A 25,678-nucleotide genomic window follows, 5' to 3' on the forward strand; every position below is an offset into this window, starting at 1 on the left:
GTGTCCAACGTGTTTCCATGAGGCTTCATGCAGACAGGCGTCATTAGCCTATGTTTGTTTTGGGCTCTCTGAGCTCTTTTGGCTAGTCAATAATATGTAAATACAGTCTATTTCATTGATTATAGTATCTCTATATTGGCATGAGAAATATACAATTATGAATGCAGAATGAACTTAAATAAAATGTATTTCTCCTGCCCTTCTACCTGGCACATCACTCTACTGCAGGGGTCACAGGCCATCAGACATCCATTGATGGGCCCCCACCAGGCGGGAAACCGAATGATCAGACCCCCCGGGGCCCCGACTACCAGCCCTTCAGGTCAATATGCAGCTCCTCTCAATCTGGCTCTTCCTGTTGCTTGTAATGTCTACCTCTCCTTTATGTTATCCTGACTATTCTTCTCTGTGCCTCTCCTTTGACCCTTTGTGATTGTACTTTTATCGTCCAGGCGTCAGAATGGACTACAGCCAACATGGCGGAGCCAAGCCCCATGGTTGCACTCACTGCAAGGCACCGCTGCTGGGGAATGTAGTCCACATGACCACCAAGAACCTCAAACAGGTGCGCACACAATCACGCACAACAATGACGGCGCATGAAGGCGCAACACAATGTCGGCTGTATTGTAATCTGTGTGTGTGTGTGTGTTTTGAAGGAGGGCCAGTCCAGAGCAGCCACCACCCTGCCGTTCTGTAGCACCAACTGCTCGGCGCTCTACTCGTCTGGTCTGCAGAGCAAACAGGCTGACATCAAGGTAACAATGACCCGCCATCAACCATCACACGTGTGTGATGGTTGTAGAGGAAGTACTATTCCACCCATCCGGTTGGATGTGTTAAACATACAGTTACTTATGTGTCTTCTCTACACGGCTGATCTCTATGTGCCCCCCCCCCCCCCGCCCCCCCCAGCCGGCGGCTCCTCCCCCCTCGCTCCCCGAGGAGAGCAGGGGAGCCTCTCCTCCCAGTAAGACCCAGCAGCACCAGTACACCAGCAACATGTCCTCCATCGCCGTCCACTGCCTCCCCCTGTCCTCCTCCTCCTCCTCCTCTTCCTCCTCCGGCCCCGCGCCCCCCTCCTCCCCTCCCCTCTCCTTCCCCCCGGCCTCCGCCCTCACCTCGGACAGCGCCACCAAGACGGACAGCCTCAAGGTCAGCCCCCCCGAATCTCATCTGCTCCCTGATTGGTTGAGGGTTCTGTCACAGAGTTGAATGATTGAACAGTTTGGATGTTGAAGGACTTCATGTGGCTTGAATGAAATAGCAATTTATTGATGATTGATTATTGATAACGGAATGGGCAGTTGATTTATTGATGGCGATGGATCGATCCATGGATTAATTGATCGATTGACGGCCGTGTTTGATTTGCAAGGATCGGTTGGGTATATTCCTTAATCCAACATTTTGACTGACAGGTGACGGTGAAGCTGAAGCCCCGCCCACGCGCCGTCCCGGGCGGCGGAGGCGAGGACTCTTCGTCCTCGTCCTCGTCCTCGTCCCGCCACGGCGTGAAGCGTCTGAAGCCCTCTCGCTGGTGCCGCTGGAGCCTGCGCATCACGCTGCCCCGCGGCGGGGGGCAGGCCGCCCCCCTGCCCAGCGAGGAGGAGGTGGACCTGCTGCTCAGGAAGCTGGGCGTGTGTCTGCGGCCCGACCCGCTGCCCCGGGACCAGCGCCGCTGCTGCTTCTGCCGCCAGCTGGGCGACGGGCTGACGGACGGGCCGGCCCGCCTCCTCAACCTGGACCTGGACCTCTGGGTGGGTGGTCCCGTCCGGGGGGAACTCTGGCCTTCAGTGGGCTGTAGTCCTAATGCCTCTTATTCTATAGGACCTTCTCATTTTAGGATTTCTTATTACATCGTACCCTCTCATTTTTACTTTTAGCGTATCTTACGTTCCTCCACTTTTAAGATTTATATCATTTTTTCTACTTGTATTCATTTTTTTTACACGAAATATAAAAGTCTAATCGTACTGTGTGTGTGTGTGTGTGTGTGTGTGTGTGTGTGTGTGTGTGTGTGTGTGTGTGTGTGTGTGTGTGTGTGTGTGTGTGTGTGTGTGTGTGTGTGTGTGTGTGTGTGTGTGTGTGTGTGTGTGTGCCCGTAGGTCCACCTGAACTGTGCGCTGTGGTCCAGCGAGGTGTACGAGACCCAGGCTGGGGCCCTGATCAACGTGGAGCTGGCCCTGCGGCGGGGGCTGGCTCTGCGCTGCGCCCACTGCCAGCAGACCGGGGCCACCAGCGGCTGCAACCGCCTGCGCTGCTCCAACACCTACCACTTCACCTGCGCCCTGCTGGCCAGCTGCACCTTCTTCAAGGTAACAGGAGGACACACACACTGTAACACACCTACACACACCTACTCACTCTCTCTCACTCTCACTCTAACACTCTCACTCTCACACTCTCACACTCTCACATTCACACTCTCACACTCTCACACTCACTCACTCACTCACACTTTACTCACACACACACTTTACTCACTCACTCACACTTTACTCACACACACACACTTTACTCACTCACACACACACACACACACACACACACACACACACACACACACACACACACACACACACACACACACACACACACACACACACACACACACACACACACACACACACACTTTACTCTCACACATTACTCTCACACATTTCATGCAGACACACTGCACCCCACCATGTGATCCACCCTGTTCGGCTCCTGACCTGCCGTGTGCCCCTCCCCCCTCCAGGATAAGACCATGCTGTGCCAACTCCACAAGCCCCGGTCGGGGCTGCCCCCGGGGGGCGGGGCCGACGCCCCCAGGCCCTCCACCAGCGGCGCCTCGCCCAGCTCCTCCTGCTCGCCGCGCTCCCCCCCGGGCGGCGGGCCCGGCGCCGAGGACCCCTACGACTCTGAGCTGCGCTGTTTCGCCGTGGCGCGGCGCGTCTACGTTCAGCGGGACGAGGCGCGGCAGATCGCCGCCATCGTGCAGCGCGGCGACCGCCAGCACACCTTCCGCGTGGGCAGCCTGGTGTTCCGGGCGGTGGGCCGCCTGCTGCCCCAGCAGATGGCCGCCTTCCACAACCACGGGGCCATCTTCCCCGTGGGCTACCAGGCCCACCGCCTCTACTGGAGCATGCGCCACAGCAACCGGTAACCACCCCCACCCCCCACCCCCCGACCCTCTGATTCATTAAGAGCAGGGGCCACACACACAAACACACACACACACACACAGAGTTTAGACAATTAAAACGAACAGCGACTGTTTGGAAGCTGGGTTATCGTTTCCAGAAAGGTTTTTAGGAGGATAAGCAAGGCTTATGGAGGGACGACGCATCGGGGACGAGAACGTTCCTTAGCAGTGCTATAGGTTGATCCTGGTCCAACCTCTCGTCCTCAATGCACCCAGTTTAGAAAACGATGACGCGGCGGGAATACAGCCTCCTCTGGTCCTCTGTGGGCGGGGTGCATGGGGTCCTCTGTGGGCTGGGTGCATGGGGTCCTCTGTGGGCGGGGTGCATGGGGTCCTCTGTGGGCGGGGTGCATGGGGTCCTCTGTGGGCTGGGTGCATGCCATCGCCTGCATTCATTGTTACGGGACGTGTTGAGTCACATGGTTACGTCAATAAAGCAGTTTTTGCTACAGCCACTAAAGTCGAGTTGTAGTTAGTAGAGACTGCGATAGCCTTAAAATCCATATAGCCCCGCCCCGAAAGTACGAGTATCTCCCTGTAGTCCGTAAAAGCCCCTCCCACAGTTGTTCTAGTGATGATTATTTTCCTTTAATAGCGTCACCGCTAATTATTTGAATGGATGATAATTAGGTGTCGTGTGTGTGTGTGTGTGTGTGTGTGTGTGTGTGTGTGTGTGTGTGTGTGTGTGTGTGTGTGTGTGTGTGTGTGTGTGTGTGTGTGTGTGTGTGTGTGTGTCTGCAGGCGGTGTAAGTACATGTGCTCCATCGAGGAGCTGGAGGGCGAGCCCCTCTTCAAGCTGAAGGTGGTGGAGAAGGGCTACGAAGACCTCATCCTGACCGGACCCACCCCCAAAGGTATGACCTCTGACCCCACCCTCTGCCACCTCCCTCCCCGTTGCCCCGTTACCGTGTGTGTGTGTGTGTGTGTGTGTTAACACTGCCGCCTGACCTGCAGTGGTGTGGGACCGCGTCCTGGAGCCGGTGTCGGGGCTGCGGACCGCCAGCGGGACCCTCAAGCTGTTCCCCGCCTACCTGAAGGGGGAGGACCTGTTTGGGCTCAGCACCTCGGCGGTCACCCGCATCGTGGAGTCGGTGCGTTGGCCATGGCGCTGTAGAGGGAGAGCCGGGGGCTCACCGTGCACGTACACACACGCACACACTCACACTCACACACACTCTCATGTCATGCATTGTGACATGGAACATTTAAATACGTGATGCATGTATAAATGTTCCTGATCCCTTTAAGCATGCATGGGGCATGTGTCTCAGGAGGTAGAGCGGGTTGGCTGGGAACCAGAAGGGTGCTAGTTCGATCCCCGGCTCCTCCTAGCTGAGTGTCGAGGTGTCCCTGAGCGAGACGCCTCACCCCGACGGCCCCCGACGAGCTGGCTGTCGCCCGGTGTGGTTGATGTTAGGCATATTGTGAAGGGCTTTGAAGGGCCACTGGTTAATGCAGTCCGTTTACCACCAGTCCGTTGACTGATATGAGGACGCACGCACACCACAATCGCTGCTCGTGCTCGACACTCACACCGTCAACGCCTGCACAACATGAACAATGAATCACTGAACGATGGGTTAGGATTGCACGTTGATGTGTGTGTGTGTGTGTGTGTCTGTGTGTGTCTCCAGCTGCCCGGCGTTGAGGCGTGTGACCGCTACACCTTCCGCTACGGACGCAACCCCCTGATGGAGTGGCCCCTGGCCTTCAACCCGTCCGGCTCCGCCCGCTCGGAGCCCAAAGCCTGCCAGACCAAGAGGTACCGGGACCCCCTCACATGTTCAGCACTGCCTTCAATACGGGGGGCCCCTGAAGGAGGGGTCGGGACGCCCTCACATGTTCAGTACTGAATCGATACGGACCCCCTGAGGGGGGGCCTTTTCCCTATAACCCGTCCGGCTGGCAATTAGCAATTAATTGCATATGATTGATGAACAAAATTAAATAAACCTTTGTCAAACATAATGCAGTGACACTACTACCCTTAAACTACTGCAATCATAATGAACAGGTCGTTTCATCATTTCACAGCAAAAAGTAGTTTTCTTTTCACCGACACTAAATCTATCCGTGTTTAATCAGTCTCTTTCTCCGTGCTTTGCTTTTGCCTTTCTTTCTTTCTTTCTTTCTTTCTTTCTTTCTTTCTTTCTTTCTTTCTTTCTTTCTTTCTTTCTTTCTTTCTTTCTTTCTTTCTTTCTTTCTTTCTTTCTTTCTTTCCTTTTTTTCTTTCTTTCTTTCCTTCTTTCTGTTTCTCTTTCCTTATCACCCCCCCCCCGTCTCTCTGCCCCCTGCCCTCCAGGCCCACCCTGCTGACCAGCATCGCCCCGCGCTGCCAGGGCTCGGTGGGGGCCATCGTGGGCCTGGTGCCCGGCGTCATCTCCCTGTCCCCCGGGGAGGCGGTGGCCGGGGCCCCCCAGGGCCGCCACTCCAAGTCGGCCCAGTACCGCCGCATGACCGCCGAGTGGAAGACCAACGTTTACCTGGCCCGCTCACGCATCCAGGTGACGCACACACACACACACACACACACCTTTATGCCAGGTAACACACACACCTGCATGCCAGGTAACACACACACACACACACACTCCTGCATGCCAGGTAACACACACACACACACACACACACACACACACACACACACACACACACACACACACACACACACACACACACACACACACACACACACACACACACACACACACTCTCCTGCGTGCCGTAGATTGAACTTGCACCACTCGTGTCAGACACCTACACACTCACTTTGTGCTCAATCAAACACAGCTGTCTTTGTCACTCTGTGAGGTCTGTCTGTTTGTGGTCTTATATCGTGTGTGTGTGTGTGTGTGTGTGTGTGCAGGGTCTTGGTCTGTACGCGGCCAGAGACATAGAGAAGTGCACCATGGTCATCGAGTACATCGGAACCATCATCCGGAGTGAAGTGGCCAACCGCAAGGAGAGGCTGTACGAAGCTCAGGTAACCCTCGCTCCGTCCCTCCAAACATACGTAGCTCCCAGACACCTGGGACTAGGAAGTGACCATATACGGTGTGTAACCTACGTGTGTGGGCTTTGCGTTACAGAACCGTGGCGTGTACATGTTCAGGATCGACAACGATTACGTCATCGACGCCACCATCACCGGAGGACCTGCGAGGTACGGTGTCACTCACCCATGTCACTCTCAGACGCTGACAGTTAAAGGAAGCGCTTCAGAATCTGGATGAATGAGCGACACTCACCTGTTTGTTGTACATCCTGGCACTTAAATGCACGCAGTTATTGTATGTCCTACTTAGTTATAGTACTTAGCATTGTGAAGCATCTTATCCTAGATATCTTTGTTGCGTACGGAGGAATGGGTTAACCTAGTGATTGTTGGTGCTTGGCACTTCTTTCTACGAACAGGGTTCTCTACTGACAGCGATATGTTGTTTCACCGTCTTCCGACAAATACACTTATTGTAATTCCCTTTGGATAAAAGCGTGTGCTAAACGTCCTAAATGTAAGATCCAATGAGAAGTCTCCGGACGGAGTCCACCTGCCTCCAGGGCCCGGTGTCGTGGGTACTGAGACCCTCCCGGGGCAGAAGGGTAATGCGCTGTGTTCCCCTCAGGTACGTCAACCACTCCTGCTCTCCCAACTGCATCACGGAGGTGGTGACCGTGGAGCGAGAGAACAAGATCATCATCAGCTCCTGCAGACGCATCCAGAGAGGAGAGGAGGTAAGACGCTCAGCTAGTTCACCAGTCAGTCAAACAAGTCAGTCATCCAGAGAGGAGAGGAGGTAACCTGCGCAGCTAGTTCACCAGTCAGTCAAACAGTCAGTCATCCAGAGAGGAGAGGAGGTAACCCGCTCAGCTAGTTCACCAGTCAGTCAAACAGTCAGTAAACCTGAGAGGAGGTAAGACGCTCAGCTAGTTCACCAGTCAGTCAAACAGTCAGTAAACCAGAGAGGAGGTAACCCGCTCAGCTAGTTCACCAGTCAGTCAAACAGAGAGGAAAGGAGGTAAACCACTCAGCCAGCTAGTTCACCAGTCAGTAAGTCAGCCAGTTTGTTCACTAGTTGTTAGACAGTACGTTTACTAGTCAGACGGTCAACCAGTAAGTTAACTAGTCAGTAAGTGAAATGGTCTGTTCTCCAAATTAAGAGATGGTAAACTGCTTAACCAGTTAGTTCGCTAGTCAGTCATCCAAAGAGAGGAGTTAAATCAGTCTTCAATCAGTTAACCGGTTAGTTCAATAGCTTGTCAGTTAACCATTAAGTCAACAAGTATGCCTGTTAAACAGTCAGTTAACCAGTTGGCAAACTAGTCAGTCAGATAACCCGGAGGAGAAGAGTAGGAGGTAAACAAGTAATTCAGACATTTAATCAGTCAACCAACTCTTAAAGCAACCCTGTCTCTCTCTCTCTCTCTCTCTCTTTGTCTCTGTCTCTGTCTCTCGCTCTCTCTAACTGTCTCTCTCCTCAGCTCTCTTACGACTACAAGTTTGACCTGGAGGACGATCAACACAAGATCCCCTGTCACTGTGGAACGCTCAACTGTCGCAAATGGATGAACTGACGCTCACCTTGACACATACTTACACACTCACTCCCAGGCGCACGCCTGCTCTGAGTGTGGTTGGCAGCTCTCTTCGTCTTGGTGCTGTGTTCAGCGGAGAATCCCGTCTTTGACCATCACATAAACAACGATTAACAAATCCTATATTCATGTAGACTGTTTTTCTTTTCACTGGCGGCATTTAGTCTTTTCCATGATTGGCTGTTTTTTTTTTTGGTTTATGTCGAGTCCAACAGTGTCGGGTGAGTGCAGGGGTCAGAGGTCACCTGATCGGTGGTGGGTTCACTGATTGGCTACTGCCTCACGTCCCGTCTTCAAGGGGCTGGTCCTCTTTGAAAGGAAAAGAGGAATATTATCTGTGTACATACATTGTCGCCGCCGTGGCGGTTGGACACATGCTTTAGCGCAACACGCAGCTTAACTCCAGAATGTACGCCCTTCTAGTTCCTGAAAGGGAGGATTATTAACTTGCACTAATAACTGGAGACAAATTCCCGTCGAAGAAATACTTGATTCCATGAGTCAGTTTTTGGTTTCCCCCCCGTCTCGCTTAGTTCTCCCTCCCTCTCTTTTTTTAATTTTGTGTAAAATAAGAGATCTTTTGTATTTATTACTGAATGAAGCTATTTTCTAAACTGCAGGAGGTTTGGTGGCTAGAATTATGTAAATATCTGTATCGAAACGAGACGAGAAATCCGTGTAGAGAATCATGACCAAGAGCTACCTTGACCACATCATCATCATCTTCACCTTCATCATGGTTGTCTGGAAGCTGTATCTGTTAGACCAGGCAGGGTGGTATATTATGTAAATGTGTACAGAATGTTTATAGAACAGAGTATTTTTGTTCCATTTTACCTTTTTTGTTTAAAGGCAAAAGAAAACAAATTGACCACATGAAATAATTTTGAATTTAAGAGTTTTGAAGTGTTCTTTGAAAACATTTTTTCCTGGCTTCCCGAAGGTCCTCCTCTTCCTGCCTGGCTGCCTTGTCAATCAAAACCCCCCTTTTTTTGACAGAAGGCCTCGCTTATGTTCCTAATAACATTTCTGGAAATGACAACCCAGCTACATACTTGCAAATATGCGTCTGTTCATTTTAATTGTTGAAACTTTGTGTGCGTGTGTGTGTGTGTGTGGCCCATGTTTTTTGAAATCAGAGCTTTTGAATCTGATAGAAGCTTCTTAACTTGCCGTTTGTGGCCTGGAATAAAACTGGTAGTATCAGTTTTTTTTTTTTTTATATGTATTTTTGGTTTGGTGCACATAAAGAGCTGTGGACTGTCCAAGTGGCTGTTGTAATATCTAGATCCACACACAGCATGTCCCTGTCTGCCCCACAGCCACAGTGTATATACTCACTCCCACCTCTCTACCCCCTGTAGTCGTTGTACATTTCCCACCCTAACAAGCCACTGATCCCAGTCCTGATGTGTACAGTCGTAGAATCTATTGATGGACACATGAAGCCTTTTGAAGAAAATGTGACCTAATAATTATGTATCTTTATGTTTTTGGGAAAAAAAAGTTGTGAATTTAGGATCATTTACAAAAAATAAAAATATTTTACATCTTGAGCTAATGGTCTCGCAAATCATTTTATTGTCCTATCAGCTGAAGGCTGACTTTTTTTCTACCAAGTTGAATATATTCATTCTAGTTCTTAGGGTATTAGAAACCATGCCTTTTATAGTTAGGCTATTGTTGCTAAAAAAAATGATTCACCAATAAACCAAGAAAATGTTGAATACTGACAAAGTACAAATGTTACTGAAGTATCTCCGAATGTTTTCTGGCTTCCTTTAAAACAATGAGGCACAGTTACAGCTAGAGTGGGGGTTGTGGATTTATTAATCGTAACTAATACACAATTTTATACAAATTATGTTAACCCTGTTAATCAATGAGTCAGTCAATTGAAAAGGATTTTTCTACATTCTCCTCCGACATAGATACCTCCCTTCCTCTCTAATTGAAAGGTGATAAGATAGTTTGCTTCTGCATTGCCAGTGTTGCCACGAAGTCTGATACTGAGACCAATCGACTGACTTCTCGGTTGCATAGATTGCAGCCTTGCAGACATGTCCACTTCACTATGGTATACTGTATAACAAATTGACTTAGGTCTCTCCTGTAATGGCAACTTCTCAACTCTCCGGTCACTCCCCCACACCTTTGAGTGAACTACCAACGATGTGAAAGTGTCCTGATAAGAATCATGTACACCCATTGTCCCACTGAATTTTTGCTCGGGAACTTTGCTGCCTGTATCTTTCCATGATCCTGCTCTAAAATTGAATCAAATATTTTGATGTACGAAGTACCCTAAAAAGTAGGTTGTGCTTCATCAGTGGTTAATTTGGAGACACCAGCCAGAATAAGCTAGATTTTGAAAGTGTCTGGCTGAAGAAATCCCTGCCCCCCAAAACAAAGGACTAGCTCGCTGGCTGTGGTGCCTGGGCAGAGTGTGCACTGGTAGCTATGTAGAAGGTCATCCATTTATTCAGGCCCAATGAGGCTTATTACAGGTGCCATCGACACAGACACCATATGTTGTTCTTTTTTTAATTTTTTTTTACAACATTTGTTTTACTTCTGCTGTCGGGATGTAAAGAGAATTTCAACAAATCACAAAAGGAAATTGTCTCCTCTGGCTTTGAGTCCAAAAAGATTAATGTAAAACGGGGTCTCATTTAAAACGACTTTTATTGGTTAAGAAAACACAAAGTGAACTTAGAACTTCCCATTGAGAAGAATAAAGCACATCACTTCCTTATTCCACATTCAATCATTTCGGAAATTCAGCGTTGAGCCCTCAAGCCGATTTCTTGGAAAGACAAACGGACATGGGGGGCTCCAAAACAAAATGATTTAAAAGGACCACAATTAGCCCCCAGAGATAATGGGAACACGAGACATGCCAGTAGCAGAAGCTGAACACACTCCTGAGGGTCACACAGACAGGACAGCAGCCGTCTGCATCCTTCTCCAAACCAGTCGTCCCTCTTTCTCTTGAATTCAGGACAGATTTAAAAATAATGTCCGCATATTTCACACATTTAAAATAACTGAAGGTCTGTGTCATCTTCGTTTCTCTTGAATTCAGTAGATTTAAAAAGAATGTCTTACATTAGAAATTTGAAAGAACCGTAGGTCTGCGTCACAGACCTGAAATGTACCGAGTGGTTTGAGAATGAATGAAGAGGGTTTCTGTACATCACACTTTGCTGCTTCCACAAGTCATGAAATAAGAGTCAAACCAAACAAACAAGAAAAAAACAAACCTTTACAAACATCACCGACACAAATTGTTGAGATGTCTATTATCTCTACCTTTAATACTACGGCGTAATACACCAGAGTAGTCTCCAGCCATCCAGAAACCACCTCCTGTCAAACATGGATTATAGGTCTTTAGATTATCCTAACATTACAAATTCTACGCATAAACATTATGGAGCAACTTAATTAAGAGCCGACATTTGCATCACCTTCAATAAAAAAAAAAGTATATTATACCGATTACCAGCTAGTAGGCGCTGTTCACAGTAAACATAGATGCCTAGGTGATGTGTCTGGAAGCACAAAATGAGATGACCCCAATAAAGGTGCAAACTAGCTGCCTGGACATCAGAGCGATTGTCATCGCAATCAACAAAACTGAGAACTCAAGATTTTGCTGGTCAACAGATAACTTTAGTTCAGGAGCCAATTAGAAAACGTTTATCTGTCTGTATCTAAAGGGCCTCTGGTTTTTGCCAGTTGTGAGTCTGATTAGCCATTACAAGCCGTTTACAAACCTGCCCTTCCCTGTGCCTTAGTGACATCACAAGTGGGGGCGCGTCCACCTCGATGCATGCTGGATAGATCAGTCTACCAGCCTACCCAGTGGACTGTAGGTGGACACGTCGACTTGTGTTGTCACTCAGACCCAGGTAAAGGTGGATGTTCCAGCAGCTTGTAATGGCTAATCAAACTCAAACCTTGTGGTAGAATAGAGGCCCTTTAAACTACTGATCGCACCCCCTGCTCATTGCTACGGTGACATCCTCCTGTACCTGGAGACCTGACCACAATGCTGTGCATTGTCTAGGGGAGAGGGCTGGGTGGACATCGATGCTGAGCTCCACAGTGAGTCGCTAACACTCGTACGGGCAACATGTTGAACAGACGACCACGCACAGAACGGCAGCACTGAACACAGTGATTCAGTTCCAAACAAAAAGACACTTAAATCACATGATTGACAAAATACCAAAGAGAGCAAAGTCATCAGTGCCTTCCAGACTCCCTCCACACTGTATTCTGAGAACAACCCAACCTCATCTTTACCAAAGCGATTGACCGCGCCAGGGGCCAACGAAATCTGAATCCTGATCCTGACAAAAGAAAGTGTCGCTCATCACGGTAGACCCTTAAAAGTCAGCGTTGTTTAATTCCTAAACGAAATGCAATGCAATTGAATGCAGCGAGTACGATTATCGCTGGTCAGCCAGTTGCTGCTACCAACCAACCAGGCAGCAGAGGAAACACACAGACACAAGCTTGCTATTATAGACTCCTAGCCCCGATGTTTGTAAAATAAATACACTAAAGGTTAAGAGGAGCGTATTCCCCAGCTGGTGATGTTGGTCCTCTCCCGGTTCCAAGCTCTGAAGGAACGGACGCATCTCACCGGTCCAAAAGAGTTCCCTTTCAGTTTGACTTTCATTATTATACAACGTGTGATGGATTATTAAAAGGCCATTGAAGGCACAGCAGTCTGTTTATGTCTGTCTGTCTCTGTGTCTGTGTCTGTGTGTGTGTGTTTGCGCGCGCCAACCGGTCCCTCCTCGAGGTCAACCAATGATCAGTGATTATCAGACAAGAGCAGAAAACAAGGAATAAAATTCTCCTGGAGAGGAAGAGTCTCTCCTCTTCCCTCCTTCACTTTTAAAAACAACACACGCTTGTCTCCCTGAAGAAGAACGCTCCAAAGTCACTTATCAAAACGCCCACGTCCACTTCCTGTTCTCCTCACTTCCTTGTGCCTGTTCCTTGTCAACGGTGTGTGTGTCGGGGGGGGGGGGGGGGGGGGGGGGGGGGGTCAAAGGTCACTTAAGGGAGGGATGGACTGAAGCCAATAAGTCGTATCGTCAGGCTTGTGTGTAATACAGTTTGTGTACGTTACACGTCTGGTTTTCTGTGTGTCTGCCGGACTGTGCGTGTGTGTTGTGGTGTGACCCGCCCTGAGGCCGTCTCTGTGCTGCGGCTCTCCTCCTGTGTGTGTGTGACGTCACCCCCGTCAGCCGTCCATCTGCCACTGCTGGGGCGGGGAGCCGTCGCAGATCGCCATGGCAACGTAGCCCTTAGGGCCGACGGGCTGCAGCACGGACAGACACTGACCCACGGAGACCTGGTAGAGCCGGTTAGCCCTCTGGAGAGAGAGAGAGACAGATCCTATGACGCATACTGCATCCTCAGCGTGGGAGTGCATTAACTGTGCACTGTGAGGGCTGAGAGGCTTTTGTGAACCCTGTATTGTGTGTGTGTGTACTGTTGTTTGTGTTTGTATTGTTGTGTGTATGTGTGTGTGTGTGTGTGTGTGTGTGTGTGTTTGTGTTTGTGTCAACTTTGTATTGTTGTGTGTTTGTGTATTATGTTGTGCGTGGGTAAAATGTGCATTTTTGGGTGCGAGTTGGTGTGTGTGTGAACTGTGTATTGTTGTACCTGTATTGTTGTGTGTGCGCATGCGTGTATTGTGTGTGCGTGTATTGTGTGTGTGTGAGACGGACCCCCAGAGTCCACTGCTGGGACCCCCCTGAGCCGTGGCACTTCATGAGCCGGGGCAGGTCGGAGGTCCGCACCTCGGAGACGTCCAGACACAGCAGGCTGGCCAGGACCAGCTCGCTGTCCTCGTCATACGCCCACTCCTACGCACGTGCACACACACACACACAAAGACACACAGACACACAGACACACACTCACACACACCATTTGATTTACAGAAAACTACCACCCATCATCCCATGACCATTACCGTGCCTGGTGCTTTGGGCGTGGCTCACCTGCTCGGGGTCTCTGAGGTCACATGGTCTGAGGACCACGGCCCCGCCCTTCTGACTGGCCCGGCCCTGTGCCACCAGACAATGGCCGGTTGCTAGGTTACGCAGCTGGGGAAGGGGATGCAAAGAAGTGGGAAATTATAAACAACTAATACTGATGAGTCATTTCTAATAACGAAAGCTAATGAGTAGACCGCGTTCATCAGCGAGTCGTTCACGATATCTGACGCTTTGAGATGGGCTGGAAGAAGGGAATCGATTCACTGGATTCTTATCTCGTATGATTCACTGCTACCAAAAATACATCATTCATTTGTGTTTTCATATTATTGCAATCAGATGATTTTAATTCATTTAACCACCTAATATTAACCACTTTACTCTGCTTTCATGAGATCATTTGCCACATCGCCTTTGTCAGGGGGAGGTCCTGAAATCAGCACCCTATGTACCGAATCGAGAACCGATTTGGGGCCGTGAATCGTTTTGAATCGAGAATCGTTCTCGAGTTGATCCACCGCCCCCAAAAACACGAAACAGAAATCCTTTTCCTGAGATACCAAAACGTTCGCTACCTTTCTCATGGCACTGAGCCTCCGTCACCGACCCGGTAAAACAACCACTAAACACTGAAGACAAGCGATAGCGTGGGTGAGCTCGCGGCGGCGTACCCGTCCTCGCTGCAGCACCTTGGGCCTGCGCAGCCCGGCCTTGTTCACGAACATCTGCTGCTTCTTGTTGCCGTTGGCCTCCAGCTGCATCTCGGGGTAGATGGTGTCCAGGTACCAGCGGAACGACCGGCACTGCAGCCGCTGCCGCAGCGCCTGGCGCTCGCTCACGTCGCCGTACGGACGCTCCCGCAGCTCGGGACGCAGGGAGAAGTACTGCTCCTGGGGGGGGCAGAGGGGACACAGAGGGGGCTGACACCAGCTGATGAACTGATGAACTGATGAACTGATTGGGACGACAGTGGCTCTGGAGGTAGAGCCGGTTGCCTGGTAACCCGAAGGTTGCTAGTTTGATCCCCGGCTCCTCCTAGCTCAGTGTCGAGGTGGTTCTGAGCACCCCACCCTGACTGCGTCTGTAGAGCTGGCTGTTGCCCCTGCGAGGTGGTTTAAGTCTTAAAATCATCAGCAAAATCCCCTAAAATGCAGACTATGAATGTGTACTGCTGTGAGTTGGTCCATCGACAGCCGGCCAGTGATCAATGACCACCAGACCGCTGTCACTGAACTGTCCTCTAACCTCCCAGCTCAAACTCATTTGTATTGCAGACCGTCCAGCAAGGAGATATCTCTTAAGAGTTTCGGACTCGTGAAGGAACATTATCAATATAAAAAAAAAAGAAAGTATTGGATTTAATGTGAGGATTTAAATTAGATATTGTTTAGGTATATCTCTCTGTGTGTGTGTGTGTGTGTGTGTGTGTGTGTGTGTGTGTGTGTGTGTGTGTGCTATCATAGATTTAGGCTATAAATGCCAGCTTATCGTTTTTATTTTCGGCAGCCTAGGTCATGTCCACAGGCTGGTGGTCAGAGGCTTGAGAATTATGAGGTTGTCCAAATGTAAAGCCAAGCAGCTTGCAACATATTGCTCAATCTCCTCCATTATAGGCAGCCGAGCTATTTGGAGGAGGAGGTGTTTTCTGTACCCATAGATTTTCTCTGTCTGTTAACAGACTGTGTGCAGAATAAGCTCATGTGTACGTATTGTCTATTCTGTGCATGTTTGACTCAAGTACTGCAACATGTTGTTTCGAGGATGTAGGGCATCAAAAGCAACTGAAAATATTTGTGCCCTTGCAATGTATTTTATAAATGCGGACACAAATAAAGACATTGAAATGTGTGTGTGTACATTAGTGTGTGTGTGTGTGTGTTTCCCGCCCTACTTTGTAGTCGTCCATCCAGACGTGTGCGAGGCGCAGGGAGTTGTGTGCCATGGTGTCCTGGCCCCCGGGCGATCCGTAGGGCCTCCTCTTCCTGAAGATGTGGCCGACCCGGGAGCAGGGCACGATTAGCAGCTGACCCCCACACATCCAGATCTGGGAGGACACGCAGCGGGACACACCCACGCTCAACATCATTTGAAGCATACCTCCGTCATAGTTTGGCTAACGTAGCATCGACCTTTCCTAAAGCAATCATTGAATGACGCATAGAGGAGCGACAGGATGTGTAACAGCAACAGACCCCGAGCCATTCAACTGTGCAACACCACGCCACCGCAGGTAGGTGGCGGCAGAGGACGGAGGTCAGGGTGGAGCTGCAGGCCTGACCCACTCAGTAGTAACATAACACTGCACATCAAACACAACTTGGCTGTTTTTCTGGCACTGTTTTTATGCACTGTTTAAGCACTACCTCATTTAAATATTGGCTTGCATGTTATTAACCTTGTATATTATTTCCCTGCATATATATTTTTTTGCATTTAGCATTTTGTATTTTTGCACATTTATTTTTGTTGTTTTCTGGAAATGAAATTTCCTGAGGGATTAATAAAGTTCCTATCTATCTATCTATCTATCTATCTATCTATCTATCTATCTATCTATCTATCTATCTATCTATCTATCTATCTATCTATCTATCTATCTATCTATCTATCTATCTATCTATCTATCTATCTATCTATCTATCTATCTATCTATCTATCTATCTATCTATCTATCTATCTATCTATCTATCTATCTATCTATCTATCTATCTATCTATCTATCTATCTATCTATCTATCTATCTATCTATCTATCTATCTATCTATCTATCTATCTATCTATCTATCTATCTATCTATCTATCTATCTATCTATCTATCTATCTATCTATCTATCTATCTATCTATCTATCTATCTATCTATCTATCTATCTATCTATCTATCTATCTATCTATCTATCTATCTATCTATCTATCTATCTATCTATCTATCTATCTATCTATCTATCTATCTATCTATCTATCTATCTATCTATCTATCTATCTATCTATCTATCTATCTATCTATCCATCCATCTATCAATACCTTGATGAAACATGGCAAGAGAGACATTAGAGGGACATGAGGCAGCGATAGAGACGTGTGATTGGACTAGATAGCCGCTCTCTTTCTCACCCTGAAGGAGATCTCCAGGTTCTCCCCGCCCCAGATGTCCATGCCGGCGTCGTATTGGCCGAGCTCGTTGAAGTACTTCCTGTTCATGGCAAACAGGCCCCCAGCCATGGTGGGGGACCTGGGGGGGGGGGCAGAGATGGGATGCAGATACTATCCTTTAGCTAGCAGACACTTCCACCAAAAGCAACTTGCATTAGATTTGGTTATGGGTCAACGGCTCAAGTTACACACCAGAACTGATCTACATTTTTTCTGATGACTTTTGAAAAGCCATTGTTGTTTAAGATCACGTGATGTTAAATAGCCCGTTGTGCTTTGTCTGACTCCAAAGCACTTTGTTTATCCCTCCTGAGGAAATTACCCCTTTTTTTAGGAAACATGCAGGGTAACATGTTAACGCCATTGCCAGGTCTGTCGATTTCCCCCTCTCTGTAAAAATACCAAATCCCCAACATCCCAGCAGTACACGTTAGCCCCTGGTCATGTGACCGGCTGCCGGACCCTACCGACCTGAAGGCCCCGGCGGCCCCGTCGGGCCCGTTGAGCTCGGCGGGGGGCACGGGGTCCCACTTGAAGTGGAGCCCCCAGTTGAAGCCCCCGCGGACGATGGGCGAGGGCGAGTAGACGAGCGTGTCGGCGGAGATGATGTCGATGACGGGGCACACCACCGTGTGCTGGTCCCTCTGCAGCAGGCCCAGCAGGGGCTGCAGCCACGCCGTGTTCACCTCGCAGTGGCTGTCCAGGAACACCAGCACGTCGCCTGGGGACACGCAAAGGGCCGGGTTGACCCAGGGGGGCAAGGCAGCAGTTTCTGAGGGGTTCACACGAGAAACGCCTCCCTGCCTGTTAAACGGTGAATGGACCGCATTTATAAAGCGCCTCTCTAGCCTGTGAAGCGCTTTACAATATCTCCTGACGTTCACCGGTCCATGCACACATTCACACCTCACAACAACCGCTCCCGACGAGCTGGCTGTCGCCATGCATGGTCGACACGTCGACCATGCATGGCGACAGCCAGCTCGTCGGGAGCGGTTGTTGTGAGTGTGTCTCGCTCAGGGACACCTCGACACTCAGCGAGGAGGAGCCGGGGATCGGGCACTAGCAAACCTTCCAGTTACCAGCCAACCCTGCTTTACCCCCTAAGCCACAAGTCACCTTGTTGTGGCTTTGGATGCAATCTATTTGTGCGGAGCCACGATGACAGGAGAAGGAATGCCATCTGACGTGGAGATGACTTTTAAATCACCTAAAGTTGATTCACTGAGTGGATTCACACAAGTGATACATTTTCCGTGATGTACAGCCAGGCCATTTCCTTTAGAAGATCACCACTTTATTATTTTAGAATTAGTGGGTTCAGAAATGTCTCCGGCTTGCTTGATGGGCAAGGAGATGGGATTTGACAAGGCTGGGACAAAAGTAAGGGGTGAATGGGATTGACCCCCCTGTGACCCGGAAGTGGCAGGGAGGTCGCCTATTTACAGATCGGGATTCTGACGGAGCAGGAGAAGGCTTCCTCCGACATCAGGGACACGCCGTAAGAACCTGACGCCTGGCTCAAACTGTGTGATAACAGTGTGTCATATGTCAGCGAGTTCAACGATGTGCGTAGTTGTGCCGTTAATGCAACCCGCTCCATATCCGTACCGGTGGAACGGGTTGACTGACACACACACACGCACGCACACACACACACGCACACGCACGCACACAGGCACGCTGTTCCATCTAGATGCCTGCAGGAGTTCTCTTTCCGGTTTTAAGGCTCCAAAGATGTAAGGGTGCGTTAGTTGTAGGGATGGGCACGAGTAGTAAATTCCAAACTGGAGTGATCTAATGAATTCCTCGAGGATCAATGGACTACTAGTTTGAAACAAATCTATTTTTATAATGCAACGCATCTGCAGCAGGAATAGGCCTAATGCTGAACGGCAATATTACCAACCAAAAATGCAATGCTTATTCTCAATCAAAACAGTCAGAGTTATCAGAGTATTCATTATTTGTTTTTGCAAACGTTCAAAACACATTTTCCTTACAAAAATTGAAATCACGTCGAACAAAGTCCTGTAACGGTTTTAAAAAAGAAAACCGAAACAAGTAGCCTAACCATTGCAAATAATTTAAAGCTGCAAATAAAACGGCAGCAAATGAACTAAAAAAATACTCAGCGTTGTGATCTTCTACACGGCCGGGATTACAGCTGCGTCTTGCGGTGGTGAAAATAGCCGACACACTTGGTTGCTGCGGGTCTGCTTTCCCGAACTCACCGTTGTGTTTCAGGAGCATATGTTGCCGCATAGTACTTGTAGTACTCTGGTAGCTCAATTTCGCTTGGCATATTTTACATTTCACCTTATAATCTCCTATTTCTGTAAAGAATTTCAATACTTCGCTGCGCTTTGCTCTAACCGCCATCTCTTAACTTTTTGAATTCTGGCGTTGTGCACACGGCACGGCACGCGCCACACAGAAATTGGATACATTTCATTTGCTTTGAGCACACGGCACGCGCCAGTGGCGCCACACAGAAAATGAATACATTTGCTTCAGAAAACTTAATTTGTAACGAGGAGTACTCGATTCCTCACGCCCATCCCTAGTTAGGTGTTACGGCGTATTACCTATCTGTAGTGTATGTATGCATGTAGGGAACCTATGAATGAAAGTCGAGGGTAAGGATGCACACAAGGGACAGACTAGTGTAGGAGGTATGGGACAAGGACGTACCGGTGGCATGGGAGGCTCCTATCATTCGTCCTCGGATGAGTCCTTCCCTCTTCTGGTTCCTCACCAGTCTGACCTTCGACTGCAGCTGCTCCCTGACGTAGCGATCCAAGTCCTCCTTCAGGTCCTCTGGGAGGCCGAAAGAAAGATGTCAAGGAAGAAGGTACGCGAGTGAGAAGGAAAGAAAGAACAAATAGACTGTAGACTGAGATAGACTGTCAGTGAGCAACCTGTACTTGGTCAATCCATAGGGTCCAGTTCAACCAGTTCAACTAATTCAAACATCTGGTCCTCTTTATGAATCTCTCTCATACGTTATCAGTGTACTCATCAGTCCCATGGGGATGCAGTGTGTTTGTGTGTGTGTGTGTGTGTGTGTGTGTGTCTGTGTGTGTGTGTGTGTGTGTGTGTGTGTGTGTGTGTGTGTGTGTGTGTGTGTGTGTGTGTGTGTGTGTGTGTGTGTGTGTGTGTGTGTGTGTGTGTGTGTGTGTGTGTGTGTCTGTTCACACCCAACTCGAGTGTGGTCACAATGGACCCTAGCTTCACGTGGTCTCCTACAAGGACTCTGTTTAATAAAACCTGTGTGCGTGTGTCCGCACCCAGCTCGCTGTTGTCGTCCACCAGGATGATCTCGTGCAGCAGGTAGGCGGGCGTGCGGTCCAGCACGCTGTGCACGGTCCGCAGGAGGGCGGAGAACGCCTCGTTGAAGAAGCAGATCACTACGCTGGCCGAGGGCAGAGAGAGAGGGTACACCTTCTCCTTGCACCTGCAGAGCGAGAGACAGAGAGATATTTCCTTTAGTTATTTTACACACAACATAATTAATAACCTTTTATGATAGAGGGAGAAAGAGTGAGTTAGACAGGAAGGTATGGGAGAGAGAACCCGGGTCGCTGTGGTAAGGACGGAGCCTTAATGGTACGCGCTCTACCCGGTCATAACCACTTTTACGGTTATTTGACAATTAATTATTCTGGAAAAAGAAAAATTAAATATTACAGAAGAAAACTCTTTAAAAATAATAGTTGCAACTGAATAAACAATGTCCTCATAACCCCACGAGACAGTAAAGGCCGCTAGGTCTCCCATTGCCTTAAAGAAAGCTAATTCTATCCCTACTATTAGCCCTAGCATTACAACAGAACAGTGAGCTCAACCCTGTTTTGTTTATTACGCCGGATTCATTACGCTTCAGCATTCACAGCAATGGCACCGTGTGAGATCCTCCATTGGAGGTGTGCAGTTATTTTACTCTTACTCTGTGCAGCACCCAGTAAGGCCAGCAAAGGCCTTCCTTCACCTGCCGCCCTCAACAGTACCCTCCCACCACCAACAGTACCCTCCCACCCTCAACAGTACCCTCCCACCCTCAACAGTACCCTGGATTTTGACCGATTTTTTTATTGCCCATGCCACAAGTAGGTTTGGAACCCGGGCGACTGCGGTCAGGACCGAGCCTTAATGGTCAACGCTCTACCCGGTGCTCCCTCTAAGAGAGAGAGAGAATAAAGAGGGATTGAGGGAGAAAGAGAGAGAGGGGATAAAGAGGGATTGAGGGAGAGAGAGAGAGAGGGGATAAAGAGGGATTGAGGGAGAGAGAGAGAGAGAGAGGGGATAAAGAGGGATTGAGGGAGAGAGAGAGAGAGGGGGGGGATAAAGAGGGATTGAGGGAGAGAGAGACCGAAAGGTTGCTAGTTTGATCCCCCGTCCTCCTAGCTGAGTGTTGATGTGTCCCTGAGCAAGACACTTCAGCCTAACTGCTCCTGCCGAGCTGGCTGTCGCCTTGCATGGTTGACTCTGCCGTCGGTGTGTCGGTGTGTCAATGTGTGTATGAACCGATGTACCGTATTTTCCACTCTATAAGGCGCACTTAAAAGCCTTTAATTTTCTCAAAAGACGACAGTGCGCTTTATAATCCGGAGCGCCTTATATGGCGAACACACGAACACTTAGAAGGCGAACACACGTTCACCAAGACGGGGAGACAGCGCCGGGCGACTTACGCCACTATCTGCCAATGGATCGTGGATGCCTGGGCTGAAATATCAGTCTCAACTGTGGTCCGAGCTTTCACGAAGGCAGGAATAATCACTGAACTGCCAGGTAACAGAAGCAACACTGACTCGGATAATGACGAGAGGGAGCCTTACGTGTAATACGTAACTGAACAATGTCGAGTTATGCACAAACGTTTGAATTAGCGGTATCAGACTGTGTTTCTTTTACCTGTTTACAACTGACCAAGGCTGGGAGATATTGTGAATATGCACATTAACGTTTGAACAACGTTGAATTATTGTGAATGCACTGCGTATAAAACATAGTTTTATACGTAAATTGAACGTATACAACTTTGCTTTATCAAGAGTTACTATATTGTGAATGCACTAACATTTGGTATCAGACTGTTTCTTTTACTACGTGTTTACTGAATCAGGGAAAAGTTCCCCTCCACGTTTGGGAGAAGAGTGAACAAGGCTGGGAGATATTGTTAATATGCACATTAACGTTTGAACAACGTTACCATGGGAGTGAACGGAGTTGTCAGAACGCTTAATAAAGTTTGACTTTATCTGACTGTTTTGTTGACATTCCCTTTAGCAAACGTTTGACTGCACTATCTTCAATTCTATGCGCCTTATAATCCGGTGCGCCCTATGCATGAAAACAGTTCTAAAATAGGTCATTCATTGAAGGTGCGCATTATAATCCAGTGCGCCTTATAGTGCGGAAAATACGGTAAGTTGCTTTGGATAAAAGCGTCTGCTAAATGCCCTAATTGTAATTGAGAGGGAATAAAGAGGGATAGAGAGAGAAAATATTGAGAGAGAGAGAGAGAGAGAGAGAGAGAGAGAGAGAGAGAGAGAGAGAGAGAGAGAGAGAGAGAGAGAGAGAGAGAGAGAGAGAGAGAGAGAGAGAGAGAGAGAGAGAGAGAGAGGAGAGAGAGAGAGAGAGAGAGAGAGAGAGAGAGAGAGAGAGAGAGAGAGAGAGAGACTCCTACTGGGAGTCTCTGGTGTCGGGCAGGTCTCGGTGGGATCCCAGTCTGGTGGAGATGAGGACGTTGAAGGCATGGCGGTGGTAGCCCACGTCCCTGAGCCTCTGATCCGCCTCGCTGAATATCATACCTGGAGACAGGCAGGGGGAGAGAGAGAGAGCGAGGGAGTCACTTGGAGCTCAATTCAAGTAAGAAACATGTTTTAAAAGTGAAAATGATGTGGGTACAGCGTTGGATTGCAGTGCTATACAGTGTGGAATTATGGTTAGCCGCCTTCTGCTTGAAGTGGAAACATGCCAATTAGCTATGCAGTCGGGTGGTATAGGACACTGGATTCAAGCCAGCATAAAAACCATGTTGCCATAACTTACCCATCTCTGGTGAAAGCTCGCTCCCCTTATTGGCCACAAACGACCCTCGCCCCGCCTTCTGGCCACCAGGGCCCCTGGTGATTGGCTGCTGCTGCTGCTGGAGTGGCCTGTTGTTCCTGGCCTGCACTGGGGTCCTGGCCAGGCCCGGGTCAGCCCCCAGGTTGAAGTAGAGGAAGAGGAGGAGCGACCAGGTGGCCGAGGTGAAGAGGCAGCCATAGCAGAAGTACCTCAGAGTCAAGCTGGCCATGGTGGCCAAGAGAGCATCCTCTTACATTAGACCGCTGGAGAGAGTGAGAGAGAGACAGAGGGACTGCAACTAATCTGAGCATTCACAAACAGCTGTTTTTAATTATCTTAACCCTTCAAACACACACACACACACACACACACACACACACACACACACACACACACACACACACACACACACACACACACACACACACACACACACACACACACACACACACACACACACACACACACACACACACAATAGCAGGAATGCCAGTTATGAGAATGTGGTGAAAATGGACCTCAGCTTCACGTGGTCCCCTACAAGGACTGTGCATAATAAAGTGTGTGAGTGTTTGTGCCTGTGTGTGATCTCATGACTTAAGTCTCAGAGGATTACACACACACACAAACACCCACAGAGAGAGAGAGAGAGAGAGAGAGAGAGAGAGAGAGAGAGAGAGAGAGAGAGAACTGGAATGACTTACATAGCATATTATTACATAGTTACTCTGTATCACAAGCTTTAGAACCCATAAACATTTAATTGTGTGTCCATCCCTTCAGCCCATACCTGCACTATGTCCAAAAAAACACACACATGCACCCTGAAACAACAGGAATCCTGTTACCAGTGTGTTATTGTGTGAAGAAGGGACAGAGACATGACCACAAAGCAACAACACCGATGAATATACTAGTATTTTGCCCGGCCGTTTCATTATCTTTTCAGTAATGCTAAAGTAAAGTTGTACTATAAATGTAGAAGGTACAGGAAAAGGCAGCATGTCGCTTAGGTAGGGAAGGAAAGTGAGGCTGAGTGCTGAGTGAGAAAGGATGCAACGAAACAAACTAGAGGAAAATCAGCGGAAACCTGACAGGCACACCAGTATTCTCAAATGACAGCTGTCAGCACATTAATTCTTAATCCAAAGAACTCTGCAAAACAGAACATGCTGACATTTGCAAAAGTGTGTATCATTGTTCTACTCCAGTTGACATATATGGAAATCCTAATCTATGTCAAGGTTGAAAACGGGGTCTGAAACATGGAATCAATAGTTAGTTACAAAATGTATCAGTAATTAGATGTGCCCTAATCAACCATCCTATGGACATCAAGGTTATCGGAAATAAGACCAGAGAAAGGCAATCAATAATCAGCTTCCAATAGATATTAATTAGCCATGTCCCATCATCACTACTGCAGATCTTGTCAGAATGGGCTTCTAGTTTTAGCTGTTCAGACAGCACGCTAGATTATAATAGTAATTTACTCTTCAGGTTCTACCCACACAATATCCACATCAATAATTCATATCACCAGTGGAAACCTGTGTCATAACACACACACATACCTGTCAGAATGCACATTATTACATGCAGTTTTTAGTGTCATTTGGTTATCCTCGTCTCATCTATTAAATAGTAGTAGAATAGATTATATGAATAATACATAAATATATTAAACAGTCAGCTCCATCCACAGGCTGTTCCCAATCTAAAAGCTAAACGTTGGCTAGCTAGCCAAGTTACTTTAAGTCAGATGATTCAATAAGGAGCGTTTTAGTGCAACATTTAGAGCGACATAAAAAGTGAGACAGTGATCAATTAATAGCCTGACAACACTCTCGGATGCCTTGCAGAAACCATACACACAACTTCAAATCCCGGTGTTAGTTTATTGGTTGTTTTTAACCATAACAGTGAACGTTAGCTTAGTTTAGCCAGTTAGCTGATTCCCACACATCAACGTCCTCCACACTTCATTATAGTTCAACCACCTTAAGGACAATCAAATCAAGAGCATTTATTATCAGTCCAAATGTGTAATGTAATGTACAAACATGGTTTGCTGATTACCTGGCTGTACTTGTGGTCAGAGGTGTCTCTCCTGGGTCGAACTCCGTTAGAATTCTCACCACATCAGCAGTGCAGTGGAGCAATGCACATGGACATCCTTCCCGTCCAAGCACAGCAGTGCGTTTAAAATCACGTTAGCAGATTCATCTGGACATTCATTGTTGCCAATAGGTCATTATCGGTCCAGGAGAACCCGAAAAATCGCCTGTTTCACGTCCACAGCACTTGACTGACTGAGCTGAAACCAGAGAAAACCTATATGATGCGTTCAAGTCAAACCGGGAAAACCCTTCAACGCCCATGCTTACCAGAACCATGTAAACAACTCAGAAAACGGACTTGTTATATTTGATTAAAATGTTATGATTAATAAAACAGCATTCAAGGCCTTTCTTTTTAAAATAAAAGAATAAGTAGACAAAAGTATACTTCAATTGAATATTCTATAAATACAAAAAAAAGTTTAAAAAAGTGTATGTCAGTAAGCTAAACCCAAGTTTTGGGCAAAATAATATTAGATCCCATTTGAATTATGCCGTGAATTACAAAAAGAAGATTACAAA

General features: G+C 48.1%; 2 protein-coding genes across 2 annotated transcripts in view; one reads left to right on the plus strand and one right to left on the minus strand.

Annotated features, from left to right (window-relative positions):
- The window catches only part of LOC130377607 (histone-lysine N-methyltransferase 2C-like), a 64,917-nt gene extending 55,563 nt beyond the window's left edge, over positions 1-9,354 (plus strand). The window contains exons 65-79 of the mRNA XM_056584758.1: positions 229-322; positions 453-565; positions 660-758; positions 916-1,155; positions 1,422-1,760; positions 2,109-2,318; positions 2,744-3,147; positions 3,932-4,044; positions 4,145-4,281; positions 4,825-4,952; positions 5,493-5,694; positions 6,057-6,173; positions 6,280-6,353; positions 6,814-6,922; positions 7,670-9,354. Coding sequence (XP_056440733.1) covers positions 229-322; positions 453-565; positions 660-758; positions 916-1,155; positions 1,422-1,760; positions 2,109-2,318; positions 2,744-3,147; positions 3,932-4,044; positions 4,145-4,281; positions 4,825-4,952; positions 5,493-5,694; positions 6,057-6,173; positions 6,280-6,353; positions 6,814-6,922; positions 7,670-7,762 — 2,472 coding nt within the window. The 3' untranslated portion in view covers positions 7,763-9,354. The remainder of the gene's footprint in view (positions 1-228; positions 323-452; positions 566-659; positions 759-915; positions 1,156-1,421; positions 1,761-2,108; positions 2,319-2,743; positions 3,148-3,931; positions 4,045-4,144; positions 4,282-4,824; positions 4,953-5,492; positions 5,695-6,056; positions 6,174-6,279; positions 6,354-6,813; positions 6,923-7,669) is intronic.
- A 1,101-nt stretch (positions 9,355-10,455) lies between these two features.
- galnt11 (UDP-N-acetyl-alpha-D-galactosamine:polypeptide N-acetylgalactosaminyltransferase 11 (GalNAc-T11)) lies at positions 10,456-25,382 on the minus strand. The gene is made up of 12 exons (XM_056584081.1): positions 25,116-25,382; positions 23,019-23,299; positions 22,654-22,777; positions 20,252-20,418; positions 19,656-19,781; positions 17,433-17,682; positions 16,923-17,040; positions 15,701-15,853; positions 14,481-14,699; positions 13,813-13,917; positions 13,537-13,674; positions 10,456-13,178 (listed from the first exon to the last, which is right to left on the minus strand). Exons 2-12 carry the CDS (start codon positions 23,263-23,265, stop codon positions 13,047-13,049), a joined length of 1,779 nt encoding a protein of 592 aa, XP_056440056.1. The 5' UTR covers positions 23,266-23,299; positions 25,116-25,382; the 3' UTR covers positions 10,456-13,046.
- Between the last annotated feature and the right edge of the window lie 296 nt (positions 25,383-25,678).

This window comes from Gadus chalcogrammus, chromosome 23 (assembly GCF_026213295.1).
Source record: "Gadus chalcogrammus isolate NIFS_2021 chromosome 23, NIFS_Gcha_1.0, whole genome shotgun sequence".
In the NCBI taxonomy this organism is placed as follows: Eukaryota; Metazoa; Chordata; class Actinopteri; order Gadiformes; family Gadidae; genus Gadus; species Gadus chalcogrammus.

What these genes read in the sequence shown, in the direction of transcription:
- galnt11 (XM_056584081.1), bottom strand. Translation starts at nt 23,265, where the DNA reads ATGGCCAGCTTGACTCTGAGGTACTTCTGCTATGGCTGCCTCTTCACC. An exon ending in CCCGACACCAGAGACTCCCA is followed by an intron (nt 20,419 to 22,653) that starts GTAGGAGTCTCT and finishes CTCGCTCTGCAG; the next exon opens with GTGCAAGGAGAAGGTGTACC. An exon ending in ACCTGGAGATCTCCTTCAGG is followed by an intron (nt 15,854 to 16,922) that starts GTGAGAAAGAGA and finishes GTGTCCTCCCAG; the next exon opens with ATCTGGATGTGTGGGGGTCA.